Source organism: Anoplolepis gracilipes, chromosome 11, assembly GCF_047496725.1.
Source record: "Anoplolepis gracilipes chromosome 11, ASM4749672v1, whole genome shotgun sequence".
Taxonomy (NCBI): Eukaryota; Metazoa; Arthropoda; class Insecta; order Hymenoptera; family Formicidae; genus Anoplolepis; species Anoplolepis gracilipes.
The window spans coordinates 7,152,297-7,175,207 of NC_132980.1; the positions used below are offsets into that span (position 1 = coordinate 7,152,297).

Genomic DNA, 22,911 nt, shown 5'->3' on the forward strand with positions numbered 1-22,911 from the left:
AAGTTAGATTCTATTGTATCGAGATAAAGTTGGTAAAGAACGCGCATTAAACTTGGCTAGCGCGACGAGGATAGCAATTCTAAACTATTGAATGGCGGCGCGTGCGTCGTGTCACGTCGCACAGTTTCATCATCTAATTAGCAATTATCGATACAACTTGCTCTTGCGCAGCGAAACTTTATTCTTTTTCAATAAATTTCGTATACGTCGAAAATCTGTAATATTCTCGTTGCTAATATTTTTTGCCTATTAATTTTTATTTTTATTTATTTGAATCGTAAATATATTTCTCTACAAAATTAAAGTAAAAAAAAATTTCGTGAAAAAACATTAAATATATCAGTTACATTTGAAGTAGAGCAGAATTTTCTATTTTGAAGAAATCTTTTTTTATCTGAAGAGAGATGACACACACAATATATTCCTAGAACTCGATGATACGTTAAATGACAGAGAAAAATTGTGATATGTAATTTTCTTCGAAGTAAAGATTTATTCGAAGTATAGACGATAAGTTCGAGGTAAGTGGCTGGCAACATTCACGTTGAATTTTCGTCTTAAGTCCAAATTTATCTGCGTGCTCATTGTTGGCGAACTCTAAGAAGTAGAACGAATTTAAGCAGCACTCGAAATATATTGTGATAAACGGAATTAGTATTCATTCCTCATTCACTGTATTAACATAATAATTTCCTATAGAATATTTTATCGTTAATCTGGATGAAATAATTAATAAAACGGTGAAAACTGACTTTCATTAAGGTGGCTTCGCGAGCTTGGCACGTGTCATTTTGCGCGTGTCAACTGACACGTGTCTATTGACGGATCCCTTTGAAACTGATTCCTGTGCGAGGCTATTCTGTACTATTCCGCATTTCCACTGGATTCCCTCTGTAGCAGGATTGGGAGATTATTGCAGCAGGCTATGAATTAGATATTGCTTCTATGAAATTAGCTTCTCCTTGCAATTTCTGTAATACTGAAATTTCCTGCTGATGAGATGGATCGTGGAAAATCCGCGCATCAAATAGGCGAGTTCTTTGTATTATGAATTTATTGCGTTTGTCTTGTAAAGTACAGTCTAGGTGAACAATATTTTTTTCTTTCAATTTCTTTTCACTTTAAAATAATTATCGAATTTAAATTTGTCTGAAGATCAAGAATTAAACAACGTTTCACTGAATTCAAATTAAAGTTATTAACAAATAAATTACACAGATATATCTTCTTTTTAAAATCTTCAGTTCGAGGCTTAATTGGACTTATTGATTTCATTATTATTAGAGTTTTGAAATTCTTAAAAGAGCTCTAGTGAACCAACGTCAATTTAAAGTTCCAAGAAACTTTGATTAAATAAATTTTCTTGTTCATTGTAAAAAAAATAAGTAGCCTACAATCTAGCAAAAAAAAAAAAAAAAAAAAAAAAAAACAGCGAAAAACGCTATAAACTAAACTTGATGAATTAGGTAAGGTTTCGATATTAGGGGACCGTGTTGAAGCTTCTTAAAAATTACATATTCGGTCTAGACTGACAATGAGATAAATGCAGGAGCAATGCGACTATCATATGGCACTGCACTTGTATCCGCAGTAACTCGCTGGTTCCCCGTTTCACGCCCCCCACTGCGCGGCCGTTCTCTTTACGGGACTGCAAAGTGGAGCGAAGAGAGACATCGGCACGTGTAAAATAGCGAGCGAGAGAGAGAGAGAGCCGAAATAAGCCGCGGAGACGGGACCGACACGCGGAGCGGTCGGAGATAAAAAGCCTGGCCGTCCCGGTTCAGGCTCGTAGACTACGTTTAGCGATTGGACGGCTCGCAGCCTCCGCCACTTGCCGGGCGTTTAGCCAGGAGTGAGCTGTGAACGTGTCGGTGAATCAGAAAGTGCTCTCGCGCAGTCCGTGACTCCTCTTCCGCGTCACGCTTCGAAACGACGAAAGTCAGGACTGAAACTGGAGTAGTTCTCGCCGATACGTCACCAGGGGCTCGCGTTGTTCCTCGTTGTCGAGGAATTTTTTTTACACCGGGTAGTCTGGACTCGGACAGCTGGTCCGATGATCTACGAGACCCGTTTCTATTAAACCGTCCCTTTGTGAAAGTCACGTACGACCACACAGGTAGACAGTCGTTCTCTCGTTCTCGTCGCACGCAAACGCGACTCTTTTGTCGAGGTTTTTTTTACGGTAGAATTCTCAAGTGTCAAGTCGTGTACCCTGGAGCTGGATAGGTCGCACAATGATGCCGCAGACGACGAACAGTGAAGTGAAAACGGGCAACATGAACAAGTCCGCTAGGTACTTCAATTATCTGAGGACTTTGGCGGATCTCACAGCAATAGCTAGCATCATGGCGTTGCAGGTAATTTCGGAATTGTTTGATACTCGACTTAATTGGCACGATGTATCCGAGCAGACATTGACTTCTTCCTTCAGTTCTAGTGTATTTTCCTCCCATCTTATACTTTGATTAATTATGGAAACTACAGCGATAAAGTTAACATTGTATATTATTGTAAAATATATAGTCTCAATAAGCTCAAACGACATTAAATATACTATTAATATAATTATAATTACTATTATTATTACGACTATTAATATAGTTATAATTAAATATATCAAATATTATTATATTTAAATTAATCTGACGCAAGTTTATTTATCAATTTTAATGAGTCACTTTGTAATGAGTAAGATAATTAGTAGCATTTAATTAATGAAACTAAATATGAGGAAGTACAGAAAATGTAATATACCAACGTGTGTATCTACGATATTCGATTTTTATCAATGGATCAATGGACAGATTTCACTGCAACATCTGTCACGATAATTTGGGCAAATAAATGCGCTACAATATGTATAGGATTTCGAAAGACAATCGATCGTGCGAGAACACGTTCGTTTACTACTGCTGTTGTCGTAACTCGTAATCAACGATGTCGCAACAGAGGATAACGTATGGCTGGTAAAATAATTTGGCGCTGTATTTTCATTTGGTGTGACCTGAATTCTAAATTATCGCAAAATCATACATCGATATGAAAAATGACAGATATATCGTGAAATGACAGGTCTACTCATTGTCCAATTATATAGACCATGTTATGGATAACTTCGCGTGTCTTCTGTCAAATAGCTGTCAGACGTATATCGATACTTTGAATAATCTTATCGAGAGGATTTTTCTGCGCAAAAAAGGCTTTCGCGAAAAATTTCTTCTCGACGCATTAATATTATCTCGGATGAGGGCGACGATTAATCTCGATTAGCAATTGAAATAATTAAGAAATGGTTCTCAGAACTCGATTACGAAGAAAGCGGAGAGAAATCGTTTATCACGCGCGTGATCTCAATAGATACATCGAGCAAAGATCATTGTTTAATCGTATCGTTTTTTCAAGAATTATCTTTGTCTAATCCGATACACGACACACGTTGTAAACACGGCTGTTGTGGCGCACATAAATTTTTTAGTGACGTTAAAAGATTCTTTTTTACAGAATGTTAAATCGAAAAACTGAAATGTTCAACTGAAAGATATAATGAAAACTAATAAAATGATACAGGCTGTTTCTGTGATTATCCCAGAAACAAGCGAGAGATTCTACTATCGGCCAAACGCGAGACTCGAGGAGATATGACAGATAAAGTTATATCGTAGGGTCAAGCAATCGCCGGCCTTAATTAATGTCATTTCATCCGCGTCACTATAATAATAATATTGCAATAACTGCGGTTTTATTCATGTCGTAAAGAACGCGCGGATATTGAGGCTTGTGTTTCCTCGATTTAATATTCTGTTCACGATTCTTTATACTTGCAAATATCCGGATTAAAAATACTGAAATATGTTTCTTACGCGAGTTCAATCAAGTTTGATGGAATTAGTTCGTGTCGAACACAATAATGCGACGCGCCGGATGCGAATGCTTGTCTTACTTTCGTAATAGCAGAGATTTCATTTTACTGGAGATGGTATCGTGAGGAGTAGAAGATAGATAGATGGATAATTTTGGAATATAAAAACTTTTTAAAGGACAAAAAAATAGAGGATATGAAAATTAAATGTGATAAAAATCAGATAAAAATAGAAATGAGGAAAATATATAATCAGAAAAATAATAAAAGGTATATAAAGAGAAGAGAAGTAATTTTGCTAAATTAGGATGTTAGTTTAATATTAATTAGGATGTTAGTTTAACACTAATTGACCAATGATTAGTAATCTGGAGTTGATAACAAATGAGATTAGCCCGTAAAGTTCAACGGGACTTTAAATGAAAACAATAAATCATGCGAAACAATATTTATTGTTTAATAAAAACGAAGTACGTCCAAGAGTACTAAGGAATGCTGACGCAATCTTGACCTTTTGCGACCTTTCAATGAAAGTTCATTGATAATTATATGAAAGAAAGGTGAATCGCAAATAGAACATTGACGCTGTCACGTTAGTTTAATTAATCCTTCATCTCGAAGGACTTATATAGATTACATTTTATATCTGCATCTCCATACTTTCTCGTGATACTTTTCAGATAATTACGCTTTTAATATTATTAAATGATTTTTATTACCTTATCTGTAAAACGGGCGTAATTATCAATCTTATCGTCGTTTTTGCATTTATCTGCAATCACATCGATGCGATTTAATTACGTTACGATTGCTTCAATATAAATTTTTAATGACGTAATCATTTTCGATGATACCTAGAATATTGTATCATCTTTTACATAAAATTAAGCAAGATTTATCAGTGAATTTATCAAGCTTTTTAGAAACAGTAACTCGATATCTATCTTCATGTACAGATGTAGCTCAAATTCTTGATAATGCATACAATTAAACAAATTGTAAGATATTCCTGACGTCTCTCGTATACAATACTCCGCTTTTTTTTAAAGCGGAATATTATTGCAGAAGCATCTCGTTATAGCATAATGTACTAGGAATTATCGCAAGAAGATTTATATTCCGCAAATAATGCCATTGAATTTATGACTGCTTTGCTCGTTCGCGAAATCTCGACGTGACTACCTGAAACGAGATTGTGCGAGCCCAGGCGTTAGTTTCGCGATATAACGCGACGTGCTCGACGCGTGCCACGTTGTTAAATTAGATTTCGATTCTCGCTGGATTCGTCGCACTTAAAGAAAATCTTACAGTGCACTTGAATGTAAAACGCTCACGCGTCGATTTATTATTCGCATACATCAGGCATTTTACATTGAGTTTTTTCCATTGACCTACTTGAAACCTACTTGAAAATCTCCTCTTTATCTTTACAATACCACGCAGAGGAGGCACATCATATTTTGAACGAATGAGACGCATTGCGATAAACATTATACCAATATTTTATGGAAGCAAACAATTCCGTATACCTCTGAATCGCAGTAATAATCGCCCTCCTTTCATCAAATTTCGCGAGATAACGTATCATACACTGAGAATAAAACACATCGATTTTTAAAGCGAAAATTAGAGTTATTTAAGAAGATAAAAACAAAAAATACTAGATGATATACACCCCTGTAAAAATTACCGGTAAAAGAACTTTTGAATCAACCTGTCACGCCTCTTTTATGTTCTTGTCTCTTACAAGGCTGTTGCAATTGACGTTTTTTTTTTTTCTATCTTTATTATTTGAAGATTTTTTTCCAAGCTAAATTGTAGGAATTACTTTACATCTCGACAATTAGGTAACGTGACCGTGTTAGCAGAGAATAATAATTGCTATACAAAGTATATGTTTATAAAAAATATGACGATGCACGAATATGTACATACATCCTTTTATCGCTCGTTAATTCTCATTTGGCAGATATATACGTAATAAGCTATGCAAGCACACGATAATTGAACTAATTAGTCCGATAATGCGAGGCAATTATCTATTTTCATCAAGAAGGTTGAATGTCAACAACAAAATTCGAAACAGATAGTGCGGAATTGAGCAGTAAAAAAAATTATTAAAGACAACATGTGTGCGTAAAAATTTTTAATTTTATAAACTTGACAATTGCCATCTTTTTGTCAAAATGTATTAAGTCATGGAAGATGTTTAATTTAGCGTGTTACATTACTCAATAATTTCGGTTCGCGGGTCATTACCCCGATTCACAAGTATCATATATATGTGTATATATTTGCGTAAATACATATATTTGCATTTGTCGCGAAGATGATATATGTGCGCGATGATAGCGTCTTTGATAAGAGCAGAAAGCACAAATGCTACGGGACCGGCATTATTTGGTGAGAGTTTGCGTTCGTGCGTGCGTGCGTGCGAGCGGATGATACGCACAAATATCGTAAATATTCGTGACAAGATAAGGGTAGAAGATTCACGAGAAGGAGAGGAGGTTTTTGTCGGTCGCCCTGGCAGATTATTAAAATCCGGCCTATATCAGTCCCTCATTTTTTTTTCTCCTTTTTTTTAAATCTTGGTATCTCGTATTAGCTTTTCAATACATCGTTATCCGTTTTTTTAATAAAAAAATTCCCCGAATCACTTTCTTCCTTTCGCAAAATCTATGTCTACAGTCGATTTAGTAGAAACAATAAATTTTATCTCAGGCAATCTAATTTAATTCCCCTCATCAAGTTGTAGAAAATTGTGTAGGCATATTCTTTCGACGATGTAAAATATTCGAGTTCAGAGTGCAGTACAAGTGAGTTCATTTATGTATACAATTTGTGAAGAATATACGTTATCGCAATAATTTATTGATTTTCATATCAAGCAAGATACGTCCTTGATTATTCTTTACAATTGATCTGACTCTCTTAATGATCAACCATTTTTTTCTGATTACAGTTCAAGAGAATGCTGAACAAAGAGCTATCGCATTTCTCGGAATCGTCCAAATCTGGCAATCAAATTTCGGAATATATCTGCAGTACCTTTCTTGGTAAGTAGAATACGATCCTTTCTTTCATCAGGTACACAAAAGATTATTATAATAATACCTATAGAGATTGACGTGTGCCGTTTTTTCAAAAAAAAAAAAAAGCTACGTTTCCGCGAAATGCCAGAGGAAACACATGGCGAGAAACTCGCGACACTGCGTCTAACGAGGTCATCGCCAGAAGCGAGTTTTACTGGGTGCAATAAAACGAGCGCTCTTACGCATTAAAAGCCCTTGAAAGACCGTAACCGGTACCACCATGACCATTCATTCTGGTTAGCTCGCTTTGTCCGACGAATGGTCGGTCTGCGGTCGCGCAAGGTTTATCGGCGAAAAACCATCGTCGATCGATCCCTTTGTACTCGAGACAGAAGTTCTGCACAAGACACACCTATATGACAGAAGATATGATTTTCCGGAACGCGACGCGATATTTTATTAAATATCATCCATTCCATCTGTGCCTATTTATCTTGAACGAAGTAATCCTTGTCTGCGCTTCTTAGCCTTGTTTACGACATACTGATTTCATTAGCGTAACGAGTTTGGTTACGTAGCTTCCTAACGAGTTCCGTTCGATTATCGGCTGTGAAGCGAAAGTTTTCTGAAATCGTAAGAGAAAGAAATCGGAAAGAGAGAGAGAGAAAGAGAGAGAGAGAGAGAGAGAGACGCGTTTTTGCAATGAACCGAACGCGTTTGATGATGCAACTGTATAATCTTACGTAATGACAAGTTTCCTTAATATTGTTGCACTATATGATACGAATTATCAGCTGCTGTTCGACTTATCGGTCAATCTGGCGACAAATACTACAAGCTGATAATAAACGCATTAGATAATCCATAAGCAGAGATATAATGCAGGTGCATTGTCATTTTGATTGATACGAGTATCCAGATGCAACAATGATCATGCAGTAGCAAAAGCGATAGAACATCATTTTGCATTTTAATCTCAACATTCTTCTTAATGATATTATTTACACATATATCGATTATTTGTCCGAGTTGGTTTTTATAAATTCTGCAAATTATTTAATATTATATTTAATATACATAATATATTTTTTATGAAATATTTTTACACGATATAATTTGACATCATATTTTTTTATCGTTTTTATATCGGAAGTTTACCGCCAAGTTTAGTTTGTAACGTCGATCAGAGTTGACCGATTAACTTATCCACTCATGCTTCCGTCGCTTTTCACCCTCTCCCTGTAGACAAGCAGCAGGAGCTGGATTTACCATCTCTGCGAATCGAGGATGCGGCGGTCGCGGCTGCGGGTAGCGCGGATGCAAGGGCGGCGAAGAAAAAGGATCGTGCACAAAGGGGCCCGGCCGCCATGTCACACATCAGCGGCGTGAAACGGCCATTGACACACACCAACAGCTTCACCGGGGAGCGCGTGCCGCCTCACGGGGTGGAAACACCGCACGAGGAGGATCTCGGCAAGGTAATCCTTTGACCTTTAATACCTTTACCGCCACCGCGTGTGTGTCGGTGTTTTTGTCTCTTTTACGCGTATACATGTCAGGCAACGTCAGACACACACAGCTGGGCTCCCGAATCACAAATCGCGGTTCGAGGACTCGTAAGCGTGTACGCGGCAAAAAGATAAAAAATGAAATTAATTGCTGTAAAAAAAAAGAAAAAATAAACAAGGACACGATATTATAATTATCTGGGATTTGAAAACCGTTGAAAGAAATGTCTTAGTCACAGAGAGAAAATAACGGGATTTTATGTAATTCAAGTAGCTCAGAAAGAATTATTGGCAGTTGCGTAAAAGAAAATATATACGCACATGCCAAAAAAATGAAAATAAAATGTCTTTCGTGTCGATATATTATTTTTTATTTGCATTAATAACGCAGTCGATTCATATGATGACTACGATTTGCATTTAGAGTAAATGTATAATAAGAGAGAAAATTCACAGCCCCACGTTCAAATATTGATATTCATGAAATAGCTGTACGTCTATAAATTTTCACTCCTATCCGATTCGATGAGTTCGAATATTGCACCCACGAGCGATATATACGCATGTATTATATTATAATCTTGGAAAATATCTAATTATCGTCAGATACTAACGTGGCTTTTGATAGAATTTCCTGGAATGACATTCACCCACGTACCGATGCTAAACTGATTACAGGGTTCGACAGAATAGAGATTTATTTAACTTTGCAGGATTATTGTTAATGTGCAACCTAACAAGGGAGCACGTGTAATCCGTTATATATATATATATATATATATATATATATATATATATATATATATATGTATATATTATCGACTATAATACGTAAAACTCTTTGAAAAACAAAAGGGGGAATTATATTAATAGAAGATTTATAATTATATATAATAATAATTTTATATATATACATAATTCTTGTAATTATATATTTATTCACGACTTTAATACGATTTTATTGCTTGATAATTAGTTTCATAATTGAAAAAGCTTGATTTATGCAGTTACTAATAAAAAACAAATTTTACTAACAATAAGAGAATCTTTAATAACTAGGTATGTACACAATAATTGCAATTGAATCTCAATAATCAATTATCACGATAATTCTATTAAAATCATACAGTATATAATTATTAACAATCACTTTGTTTTCCGACAACTTTACAATCAAAATCCAATATCAAAACCATATATAATGGATTACACGTGTCGTTCTTTCTTATTAATAATGAAGATATTATAACACATGCTACGCAATTTACGAAAACTGTAATATATAATTTAAACGGTCATACTTGATGTAAAAATATAATCTCACACACACAAACAAGCGCATTGACAATAATTAATTAATTATATAGAAAATAAAATTTTTGGAACACAATTGTATTCTACTAAATTATCAAATTTTTCTTTTAACAGACTAATCTGCTAAATATATAGTAAAGATTCTTTTGCAAACGTTTCGATTTGGTAAATTTATCGCGGTGAACAACCTCGTTCACTATTTTTGTCGTCGGTTCCGTTTCATTTTTTTCTTTTTTTTTTTTTTTTTTTTTTTTTTTGATCGACACATAATGTTGGCATAAATTTTACCGCGAAGCCGAGAATTCCACAGTGTTTTTAGCTTTTATCTCTGTGTCTTATTGGACCTCAATATCGCTGTATAATACTACATCACGACACGCGAATTGACAGTTACCGGTAAATATCGGTTTCGGAAAATTCCAATGGTATCCTTGAACAATATGTGTATCCGCCGGCGAAATACACATATGTGATTACGGTATACACTGGATTTTTCGAAAATATTAGTATGCATGGAATGGCGATATAACGATGCATCGAGAAAATACAAGAGAGAGGGAGGGAGGGAGGGAGGGAGAAAGAGAGGGATTAGACCGGTTAAACAGCGGCAAGATCTTTCGGATTAGAAAGACCGGCAATTAAAGCGTTTCGCGCACAAAGTTTGCATTATGTCGTTAACGTTGCATTGTGTCGAGTCTATATTGACTGTGCGATGCGTGTTCGTTAAACTTTCACGCTTCTAGACTATACCTCTGCACGCATAATAATGTCATGTGCGACCGTTGCGCGTTTTATTCTCCGCGCAAATCCGCGTCGTGACGTAGCGTTATTTCAATTTCACGCATCGCTGTGCGTGGCCACGCACTATGAATACTTATTCGAGTTTATTCTTTAAGAAAGCAAGTCCCATCAGAGTGAAATCCCGTTTTCTCTGAATGAACCATTAGGGGCTTCAACTGGGGACCAAACCTCGAGAAAGAATGGGAGTTGTTTTTAATATCGCGAGACGCGTCGCGCCGGTCACGGAATCGCTTGGCAGTAAAGTTTAATGGATTTTATTAAACGAGTTAAGGCTCGAATAACCGGAATGTATAAACGGACCTTTATATTTTCCATCTCGTTTTTTTTTTTTTCTTTCAACGAACCCTAATATAATACAGAGTACTTAAAAAAAATTGATCGATTCGTGCTCATTAAAATTTATAATTCGTTGAAGATACTTTTTATACTGAAACGAGTCTTGAATATTCTTTCTCGTATCGTGCATATTGATTGATGTCTCTTTTCTCGCTTCCTTTTCTATTTGACTTCGCGATTTATCTACTTTTTTTGTCGGAAAGTAGACGTGATAGTGTCGGCATAGGATAAGATTTTTAGAAAGTAAAATGTTTATTTTGTGGCATGCGATTACAAGGTTGTATTTTAATCGGTATATACAGAAGCATTTGGGTTGAGGTCGCGTTACTTCGATAACCTTAATAACTCGGGCGATTATACCGACGCATCTTTTACGACAGAGACGAGAGAGAAACTGATTTTCGACTCTTCTGCGAACGACGAGAGCCATATCAATTTTGACGTCATCCATAAACTAAAGGAGATTTGAGATAAAGTATCGCATTTGATTTCGATTAAATATCGAATAAAAATATTATGTGTTCTTTCTGCTCTAAAAACTACCCTTCGTCCTTTTACTGGTATACATTTTCTCAAAGCTCTTATTTTTGTGAGGAAACAAGCAACAAAAAATCTTTTCATTATGAGAATGAAAGTAAATTTTCTCAATGAAAAAAAAAAAAGAGAAAGAAAATTGCAATTAAGTAGTATTAAGCATCATCACTGTTCTGCATATTAATCGGCTCTCTCGTAGAAAGACTGTTGACGATACACTTACTAAAGTAAAATGCGACGAGGACGTGTCCTTAAATGGCTACATGATTCTGCAGGCTTTCCTAGACTCATTTTTTTTTATACCTACGCAATAGATGATTCAACCGTCTCAGAATGTTGCTTTTATGCGTCATGAATACTTCATTTGGTGTTGGAGTTGATGTTTCCCACGTGTGTTGCTTCAGAAACGGAACTGTATTATTAACAGAATAGAACGAGACAAAAGCTAATCGGGGTGGTGGTGATGTTATTTACTCAAAATTACATTTTATATATTTACAAATTATTCATATCGAATTGTCCATCTCTTCTTCATGAATTGGTCATCTAACGTTATCTTGTTTCACTTTTACTATCGCTGTCAAACAATCCGAGATTTTCTGTACAACTTTGTCCATCAATAATCAACTGTACGTGTGACCTTTTGGCGATAACTTCGGACCTCCGTTATCTTTATGCCAAAACACACATCGACTTCTTTCATTTAGTGAGTGACCGTAAACGTTTGCGTTTATAAATCAACGTCTACCCGCGATATAATAATTACAATATCTTGTGATATCGCTTCGAAATAAAACATTTAATTAGTATATATCTTAAACAACGCCGATATACGTATATACTATCGTGTATCACATATTAATGTTTTTATTTACAGTTGCTCTCGGACATTGATAAGTGGGGCATCGACATCTTCAGGATAGGCGAGCTCAGCAACAATCGACCCCTCACTTGCGTGGCGTACACGGCCTTCCAGAGTCGAGATCTGCTCAAATCGTTGGCAATACCGCCCAAGACTTTTGTTACCTTCATGATGACCCTGGAGGATCATTACGTGAAGGATAATCCCTTCCACAATAGCCTCCACGCAGCTGATGTGACTCAGTCTACTCACACTCTGCTCAACACGCCTGCCCTAGAGGTTGGTATAAAAGTGATATACATTTTGTTCTACACATTGTATCGTTTGTCCAAGTTTGTACAACTCGAATAGCTTTTGTTGTCATCTACATGATAAGTTGCTTACAAATATCTTTTCCATTGGTGAGTGCGAGATATTTATTCCTTTGTAAAAGAGGAAAACTCGAGATATTAGAAGAATGCATAATTCTGTGATAATCCATCATAAGTGATGCGTTATCTGTTATATTACAGTCCGTGTTCACACCGTTGGAGATCACCGCTGCATTATTCGCGGCTTCTATCCATGATGTAGACCATCCAGGACTCACGAATCAGTTCCTCATTAATTCAAGTAAATATCAACATTTTTGTTTCATTTTTAATTCATTACTTATTTGCGCTATGTGAAATGTTTATATTTTAAATAACATATTGTTTTATCATGCAAAAAAAAAGTGTGCAATTAGTGTACTCTCTCTTTGTTTTTATTTTATATCTTTTTCTGTCTATTCTCCTTGTTGCTATAATAACGGAGAGAGAATTAATGATCCATAATTGTTTTCGTCAGGCTCTGAGCTCGCGCTGATGTACAACGACGAGTCGGTGCTGGAGAATCATCATTTGGCAGTCGCGTTCAAGCTTCTGCAGAACGAGGGCTGCGACATATTCGTGAACATGACGAAAAAGCAACGGCAGACATTGCGGAAGATGGTTATCGACATGGTTCTCTCGACGGACATGTCCAAACACATGTCGTTGCTGGCCGATCTGAAGACCATGGTGGAGACGAAGAAGGTCGCCGGATCCGGCGTATTGTTACTCGACAACTATACCGATCGCATTCAGGTGCTGGAGAACCTGGTGCACTGCGCCGATCTATCCAATCCGACGAAACCATTGCCGCTCTACCGACGATGGGTGAGTCTGCTGATGGAGGAGTTCTTCCTGCAGGGCGACCGTGAACGGGAGCAGAATATGGACATAAGTCCAATGTGCGATCGGCATAGTGCCACAATCGAGAAGTCGCAGGTCGGCTTCATCGACTATATCGTGCATCCGTTATGGGAGACCTGGGCGGATCTGGTGCATCCGGATGCGCAGGAGATTTTGGATACTCTCGAAGAGAACCGCGATTGGTATCAATCGATGATACCGCCCTCACCGCCGTCCGACGAGTCGCAACAGCCAGCAACGAATGAAAGTCAGCAACAACAGGATAGGATACACTTTCAAGTGACGTTGGAAGAAGGTGACGAGAGCGGCGAGACGGTCGAAGGCGGTGATACCGGCGGCGGTGGTGGCGGCGGCGGTGAATTTTCCAGCGAGGACGCGGGCGGTGAGACGGAGGAGAACGCCACGGAGGCTGGGATGTGACGGAGGCTCGCCGGGATTTGCAGAAAGTTCCACGAGAAGGTGCATCAGAGCTGGTGGCGCGTGCGTCAGTGACATTCGCACCTAACCGCGCCTAGCCGCCGGTCCCTTTGTATCGACCTATACCGCGTTGGCCGGACCACGAGAGGAGGCGGTTGAGATGACGGGAGCCATCTCGATCGAGCAACAGGAGGTAACGTCCCGACGACGACGGAACTATGACAGAGGTGCGAAAATGCGTCAGGATCGCTACGCTTCGGCTGGACCGAAACGGAGAGCGTGAAAGGAGCGCGTTTTGCCGTCGTCGTCGTCGTCGTCGTCGTCGTCGTCGTTGTTCTAGTTTCGTCTCCGCATCTCATTTGAATTCTATCAAGCGGGAGGGGCGAATCTCTTCACAAAGTACCTGCGCAAATGAAAGCGGCAGCTGCATGTCTGCGATATATATATCGAGTGGGTGGCAAGATGTTTTCTTTTTCTTATACCACACGCACACACCAAAGATGATGACGATTGTGGGACGGTGATCGTCCATCGTGTATCAATCCATCATCTTTTTCTTTGACATATTTGATGAAGATGTGCCGCCGTCGAAGGTTGGAAGAAGCCATTCTTCCAGAACCATGCAGGATCCTCAACAACATATCAACAGTATATACAGTGGATTCTAGCCGAAGCATATTAGCGAACAGATCGATGTCACTGTCTTCTTGAACGTTTCAAACGCCGCACAGAAATTATCGTGATACGTGAGTCAATTGAGATTTATTTGCATACGACGGAAGTTTTAAATACGCTCATCAATCTGTTTCTTGTGTTACGATATGATATGATGTTGTAAATTAATTAATTAATTGCGTTGCGATTCAATTTTGCGAATAACCAAAATGTCCCATGATAAACAATGTTCAAAATTATATATACACAATATCGAACGGATCGAGCACACGTTATTCCGATATGTACACTACATCATAATGAAATAAGTGACGAAATGGAGAAAGCAATTAAAGAGATACTCAGTTACAGTTAGGCGTTCATCCTTTTGGTTCTTCGACGGTTATTCAAATAGTTACCACCTACTTATCGGTAGAGAGAAGGATACCTGTCTTTTTAATCGTAAGATTTTGTCATGTTCGCTTTGTAGACGTAGAAAAGTTCGTAATTGAATTGTTCGTAATCGAAAACGAGAATCCAGAAGTAGCCGCGTGTCTATAAAGGAAATGCTAGAGCAAACACGTAGAGTATTACTCACCATCTACATGATTTACGAGAAAACAGCGAGATAAATTCGCTTTTTTTTCCCAAATCACGTAATCAGTGGGGGAGCACCGAGCAGCAGAAGCAGAAGGGAGGAAGGCATCGAGATAGGAAGACAATTAATTTTAATACACAACTATGTCGAGAGCTGGCCTTTTAAGTTTGTATTAAAATTAATTACCGAGACGCTTTCTTCTTGCGAGATATATATATATATATATATATATATACACAATATATACACAAAAGTATACATAAACACACACATATACACAGACACATGACACAAACGCAATACGTACAACTACAATGCGCGCGAGGATATATATCGATAGATGTTTTTAACCAAAGAGTAATATAAGTGATTGTTAAGTTGATTGCCGAGCGTGCCGTTCACCAATACGTCTTCTGGCGACGAATATTCCAGACCGACGGCGTGAACGAATCGTTCTGGAACCTCGCGTGGAACGTGAGAACGAAATCATCCTCTTGCCACGGATGTCCGTGAATCGCTCAAATTTCGCTGCAAATTCGTTCGGTATTCAAAGCGCGATCGCTCCAAGCGAATTTGGAATTCATCGCGCCGACAAATCGCCAATCGTCCAACGCCAACCGTCGTGCTTCTTAATGTACAAAATTGACATTTACATCCCACAAAGATTTATTCTTTTCCTTTTTTTTTTTTTTTTTTTTTTTTTTTGAACTTGCAAACTGTGCACGAAGATATTTTAATTTCGTCGTATTGGTGAAATGGCGACAATTGCGCGCCTCGATAATATCAGGGAAATGAATGTAAAAAAAAAAAAAAAAAAAAAAAATAGAAACACGTCTTTTTAATGACCGAGTGTATACCGAAGATCAGCCTAAAACAAAATTAACATTGTAACTATTTAAGTCGTAAAGCTTGCCATCAACTACACGGAGTATGAAATTTGGCATATACGAGTCTGATTAGGCGTGTACAAGCGGTGATATATAGCTCGGGCTCATATAATCATACATTTCTTAATCACGTTAAGAGAATTACCTTGTAATCGCATAACAAAAAAGAAAAAAGAAAAAAATACTACGGAGAAAGCAAAATCTCTATGTGTGTTGTAGACAGTGATCTAGTGAGTGTTTTGGTGCTGGTCACCAAGTTTAGCTTGTAAGGAAACTCCGAGGTTCACGAGAGTCCGCGACTACCATTGTTAAGTCAAGAAGGAGAGTTAACTTAACGAAGTTTTTAGGGCGTAAGCAACGAGGTTATAATAATAATAATAATATAATAATAATAATTATTGATAATGATCATAATATTAACAGTAATAATAATGATTAAAGCGCGAGAAAGATACTGATTTACTAATTAGTGTTAACGATAACACTCATTGCGCAAATGAATCGAGAATACGTTCGCTTTGCAAAAGGCAACGTCGTTTGAATGAAGAGAAAGAAGAAGGACGAGAGGGGGGGACGATGAAGTGTTATCGACGATGTACCTCTGCACTGACGCCGAATTGGAAACTCGGCGAAAGTATTCAATTAAACGGTGATCTTTTTAATTATTTAGTGCGGGTGCGCCTTTGATTGTATTGTATTTTGGCGTGGACGAGCGGAAACGCACTCGTTCTTTTATTCTGTAAACTTTTCTTGTCGCTCGTCTCGATGGATCTCGCGGGTATGCGCGCAGGTACAAATATAAAAGAAAGAAAAAACACGCCACAAAATACGATTTGTCATACAAATCTCATTGAATTATTGCGATTTATTAGTATTTCTAAAACATCATATTATTTGAGCAGCAATTGAGGAGCGTGTCTCTTGTATATAAATTGATTTTTTGGTTGTTTGTCAGAGATTCGAAAAAAGCAAGACGAGAGAGGAAAAAAAAAGGCGAAATAAAATTAATACAAAGCACGCGGAAAGTGGCGATCCAATGTTCTGTGTGAATATAATTGAAATCGCATTGTGATTCAATGAGATGTGTGTAACAATATTTAGTAATAATAGAATTATATAATGGTGATGAGATGATGAGGAGAGAAAAAATAAAAATACCTTGTTTGATTGCTGGACAGTTAAATGAATGTATTAATATCGTGTAATCGTCGTACGAGATATATGTGTAATAAAACATATTTATTGTCGGAACTCTTACTCTTTCTTTTCTTTGTGCCATTTCAACAATTTAAAAAAAAAATATATAATTATACGGCTGATCATAAAAAATATTTGATATGCACATAAAACGTTTGAATATTTATTGCGTGGAATAATTTATAAATGACTTTAAATAATAATATCTAAGTTTTTTTTATATAAATCTATTTCAATAGCAATTAATTAATTCTCAAATTATAGAAAAAGAATAGGAGATGAAGATGGAGTAGAATAAAACCACGGATTCGTCTTAATTTATTTGTAAATATATTATTAAGTATAACATCTATAATATAATAATAATAATAATATAATAATGAAAAACCATTTACATTAATAGGTATCATTGTAATATTTTAATCCAATAGGTAAAACACTCAGTTATGTATAGATTCTCGATAGCTTTCAAGCGTGTGGAGATTTTTTTTTTAGAGTAGTAGTACCATCAGATCGCGCGTGTCACGGTGCAAAACATTTTTTTTTTTTTTTTTCATCGACTGTGTGTAGTTTCTCCCTCTTTCCCTTCATAGTTACATACAATAGCAATTTCAATAATAATCGATACCGCATCTTCTCAACCGTCATCTTATTTTATTATCCGTCCACACGCACATACGTACGCACATAAGCCGACATTCCTTAGTGAAAAGTGGTATCGGGCGACTTTACACCGTGAGAGATTATTCTTAATCTATCATCGTTATTGCGGGTATATCGAGATGCCTTAAGTTGTGTACAGTAACGCCTGCCTCCGATTGTGAAAACTCGAAGAGCGTCTAAATCACCGAGCCGTACGCTATCGATAAGGATAACACGTCGCGAATCGTAACGGAAAAAGGAAGCTTCGAGATATACATCCGGATTCGTTCACGTAGTTAAAAATGCCTAGTATCGCGAACTTCTTCTGTATCCGATTCGAGAACGGATAGAAGGCCGCAAATTCTTCATCATCCTCGATTCCGCGAGTCAATTCGCATTTGCTTAAATATCGATTAGCCTGTCGGTTTTTTTTTTCTTTCTTACGAAAAATAATTAAAATTACCCAGTTAACTCTCTCGCTAAGACTAGAGACGGTAATAGTCGTTGTGTCGTGTTCTCTACAGGTAGTAACGTGTGCGCGTTTTGCATTATATATAAATATCCGGATTTAATAAATTTATTTAACCGCTTAAAACGTTACTTAGTTCTTTCTCATGCACCGATCGATAGGGATAATATCGAAATTTCTTTTTGACAGTCTTCTTAGATATATTGCATGTTCTGCCTGTCGTCTCGTTTTCCATCAAGAAACTCTCTCTCTGAAAAATCTTTGCCACGCACACAAATTCGAAACAAGCGACAAAATGAAGAATAGGTGGCATAGTTTCTATCGCGACACATCTTATACATTTGATTCGAATGTTTAAAAAAAAAGGATTATTTATGCGAAGTCGATTATTACAGAGGCAACTTAATAGCGAACACGAGTGCAACTACACGGACTATACAAGGTAATCACAAGAACAGGATCTCTGTTCTTTGTGTCGACACGTCTCGGTTCCAACTTTACAACAATAAAAACGTAGTATATATATATTTTTTTTTTTTCACAATATAATTTATCTTTAAATATTTCTGTATATTTGTATATATAACTATGTAACCTTCGATATAAATACCCTGAAATCTACACTCTCGCGACCTATCATAAAATTGAATTCACCTCCAGCTCGTCTCTTTCTCTTCCTTCTTTTTACACTGAGTATCTCTTCGTATCGACGCGAGATTACACTCGATCGTATTTGTCACTATTCGAATCCTTTAAGTCTACTATGTACAAGTAATTTCCCGCAGCTTTCAATCCTAAGATGCAACCTGAATGATGGCCCGCAAGAAAGTCCGTATATTTCGTATTTTGCTGATACTGCACAATACCTAGTTCGTAGAACCAAGATAGTACTAGCTTGCTATATATTATAGGACACTAACTGACAGGGTGCGAAACGTAAATGTACGTATCTCGAGGATCACGGTTGCGCCTGAGGAAAGACAATAGCTGTATCTATCTTTACGGCAGTTAGAACAGCCGGCACTCTGAAATCTATCGATAACGTTCTGGAGAAACTTCGCACGCAATTCGCCATCCCCGGCTACAGAGGATGCAATCTTGTCATATCAGAGACATAATATACATTATATAATCCTTTAGTACAAAAAACAAATTTAAAAAAATCAATTTCTGTCGCATACATGTATAGTTTCAGTAAAGGATCAAGCACAGTGGGAAGCAATCGAATGCTGATTGAATACTGCCTTTTTGATCATCAACTATAGCCTTATCTCTTTCATTGTTTCCCTTTTTCTCTCTTTCTCTCTTTTTCTTATAGCTTGTTCATTTTATCTAATAGTGTACAATTTATAGCCAACATTCAATTGCCGCGTAGTATATTTATAATATTTATATATTTTTTTGAGTACATATCTAGCTGCCCCCACAAATATATATAATCGATTAATACCGCGATCGAATACCATTCCCGTCCTCCGTCTTGCGATCAGAGAGAAAGAGAGAGAGAGAGTGTCCGTAAGTAAAATATTTAGAATAAAAAATATGTATATTTTGTCGACACATTGGTTTCTGTGGATTGGAGAATCGTATCAAACGATCGCACTGTCTCCGTCTTATATAACTCTCTCTGTCTTCTTTTTATACAGTAACTCTCAATGTTTTAATATATATTTAACCAAATTTCTTTATAATGAATATTTAATTAGATCAATTAATTAATTTTTATGACAGATCTCTATATAATGTTAAAAAGGTTTGCTGAATATTAATTCTGAGAAATCACAGAAAATTTAGAATCTATTTTGCTAATATCATACTCTCAGAATATGTGTCAAACCATCTTTAAAATTACACAAAATTATATAAATCTAAATTTCTGAAAGGAAACTTGAATATTATTTATCGCACGCAACTTAATCTACTGTCTCTTTATTCTCTCGATAACGATATGTTGTATTGCAATGATTTTCCGTCGCATTTCTGTTGCATTATTTAATAACTAAACCGAATAATATACTAGTTTTTAAATTGCACTTTTTCACGTTATATGTTTAATATTTCAATTAGAATCTCATAAAAAAAAAAAAGAGAAAACGAATTATTTTCTTGTGGAAAAATTTCGATTAAATAAAATTATTCAAACATTTGTTAAAGCTGCTTTTTAAACTTAAGACTCAACTTCATTAATCACGCATACATACACATTAAAATTACCGTTTGCAAATTTCATATTTTTACATCAAAGAAAAATGACTGGTAGCAATAATATTTTACATTTAGCTTAGATTCTTACCATTCCAAATTCTTCGGTTGGTACGTTTTTTCGTTTCATGTTACGATTATTCGCAATAGGATCGCGCGGCCGAGATTTCTCGATCTCACTTTACAGAAAGTTTCGATGGCGTACAGCCGGTCTCGACCTCACATTTACTTCGAGGATTATAAAGTTCAATAACGGTTCAATGTAACGTTTTTACAGAGAGCTTACAGACTAAACGCTCTTCTGATAACTATCTCTCCCGGGAGATGTACAAAAAAAGAAAACGAGAGATTCATTTTCGGAGCAAGGAGTCCGTTATGCCTTATCGTACTAACAGTGATAATAGTAATAATTACAATAATAATCATTCGGTACGGCTTTTTTCTTTTTTTTCTTTTTACAGTCTCTGCTTCACGGTAAAGAGAGATTCGTGCCACGAAGCTTTTAATGGAAATGCCTATATAATTACAAGTTGGACGTGGCAGTTTTTTTTTTTTTTTATTCTTCCCTAAATAAGTACATGTTTCATTCGCGCTTAAAAGCGTCGAATGTATCCTGCGAATGTGGCAGCGGCTGTGAAGCTACTTCTAAATAAGTGTTTATAGGTCTATCACGTCCTTTCTCGCGCTCTCTCGCTCGCGTTTACTTCCTCTCTCAATCTATGAGCAACACTCGTATCGTATAATATTGGCCCCAGCACCCTTATTTTCTTTTATTATTATATCATCTCACGCGACGACTAATACAAGCGCGAGAAAATTGCGTTATATCGAATAAAACGAAATAGTAAATAGTTTATATGGAAATAATTTCTTTTCCGAGAAAGCTTGTGTATATATCTAAAAAAAAAAAAAAAACGAATAAGAATTTTGCAATATATTTAGCTGTTATATAAAAGAAGATTAAACAGTGACATCTCGTAACGAGATATCATTCTTGAAAGATGAAAGCATAAAATCTCGGGCCCGAGTGCATTGTCCATTATTTCCGGTCTCGCGGCCTCGAAGGCAGCATTTTTCGCGAAACTCAATATTTGCATCATTAAATCGTCGTTTCTCGCATTTTCAAAGGCAAACGTATTCCATTATATGATAACGCAAATCCGTCGATTGTGTAAATATGAAAACAACCATCACGCAACACGCTCTCGCTTCGCGTTCTTGCCAGGAGAAACGTAACAAATTTTCTATTACACGAACGCAATAAACGAAGAGAATGAATTCGACATATTTAACGTGTTGTAGCAATCATGGTATCCGAGCGTGGTAATGACAAGAGCTAATTTCCGTAATTGCAGTTATTAACAGGAGTGGAATGAGAGGGAGGAATATATTTTGTAGCTGCTGCATAAAATCACATTCTCTGACAGTAAATTCCTATTTAATTACAATTTATGAATAGGTATCGTTATATCACAATAATGCGAAGTTTATTAAATGATTATGTTACCCTTTCGTAATATTCTTATTTTTATAATAAGATAACAAAGTTTTTTCTCTCATAATGATGCTTTCTCCAATAATATCGTCATCTCGCTCGATCTCTCGTAGGAACGTGCACAGGGAGATCGTATTTCATGGATGCATCGATTTTTATGTACATTCGTAAAAGCCTCGCTTCCGGACTCGGCTCTGCCACATTCGCGGGTCTGGCACATGCATCTATATATTATGTATATATATACCTTACCCGTTTCCGACTTGTCTCTTTTATTTTACTTAACTCACTTCACCTCACGCACCGCGCTTACTTATTATATCCTAAGATTGATTATTAGTTTTATCTCTGTCTCCCAGAACGTTATGTATAATCACCACAAACGCAAGATCGCAATAAAAGTCTCTTTTCAACTATATTGCCACGGATGTGTGGCGCGTCGCGGCTCAGTGGCATCACCTCGCGATGTATCTGGCGAAAAGAGCGCCGAAGAGGACGATGTAGAGAAGAGACGCTGGCACCCGAAGCGCCCACGTGGTCGCCGACGAGATGTCACCGCATTGAGCTGAAATATATATATATATATAATTATATGTTTCTCTTATATAATATATATATAAAACAAGAAGCAAAACCTAAAAAGAGAGAGAAAACTGAATGGAAAAAATCTTTTTTCAAGTTTAAAAAAATTGTCTTGAAGAATCAAAGGCTATAGCTGGTTAAGCATACAAAAAATGCCCCTGACGAGAGTTTTCAAATAATACTTGACCTGTCATTTCCTCATTGTAAAAAAAATTTTCCTAAAAATTTCAGCTCCTAACTTTATTATTTCCTGAGTTATTGAGAAAAATGTCATTTTCAGTTTTTATTTTTCTTTTCCGTAAATA

At 36.6% G+C, this 22,911-nt stretch overlaps 2 protein-coding genes across 25 annotated transcripts in view; one reads left to right on the forward strand and one right to left on the reverse strand.

The window, feature by feature from the left end:
• The window catches only part of Dnc (phosphodiesterase dunce), a 324,716-nt gene extending 307,577 nt beyond the window's left edge, over positions 1–17,139 (forward strand). For 18 of the 19 annotated variants that reach the window (XM_072901819.1, XM_072901822.1, XM_072901830.1 and 15 more), the window contains 5 exons: positions 6,825–6,918; positions 8,140–8,372; positions 12,265–12,528; positions 12,762–12,861; positions 13,078–17,139. In XM_072901819.1, coding sequence (XP_072757920.1) covers positions 6,825–6,918; positions 8,140–8,372; positions 12,265–12,528; positions 12,762–12,861; positions 13,078–13,883 — 1,497 coding nt within the window. In that variant the 3' untranslated portion in view covers positions 13,884–17,139. Of the gene's footprint in view, positions 1–368; positions 2,358–6,824; positions 6,919–8,139; positions 8,373–12,264; positions 12,529–12,761; positions 12,862–13,077 lie in introns of those variants that run through there. The other variant, XM_072901833.1, reaches the window with a different exon arrangement.
• Positions 17,140–18,993: 1,854 nt separating this feature from the next.
• The window catches only part of LOC140670932 (uncharacterized), a 246,676-nt gene continuing 242,758 nt past the window's right edge, over positions 18,994–22,911 (reverse strand). For all 6 annotated transcript variants that reach the window (XM_072901841.1, XM_072901839.1, XM_072901840.1 and 3 more), the window contains one exon: positions 18,994–22,589. In XM_072901841.1, coding sequence (XP_072757942.1) covers positions 22,480–22,589 — 110 coding nt within the window. In that variant the 3' untranslated portion in view covers positions 18,994–22,479. The remainder of the gene's footprint in view (positions 22,590–22,911) is intronic.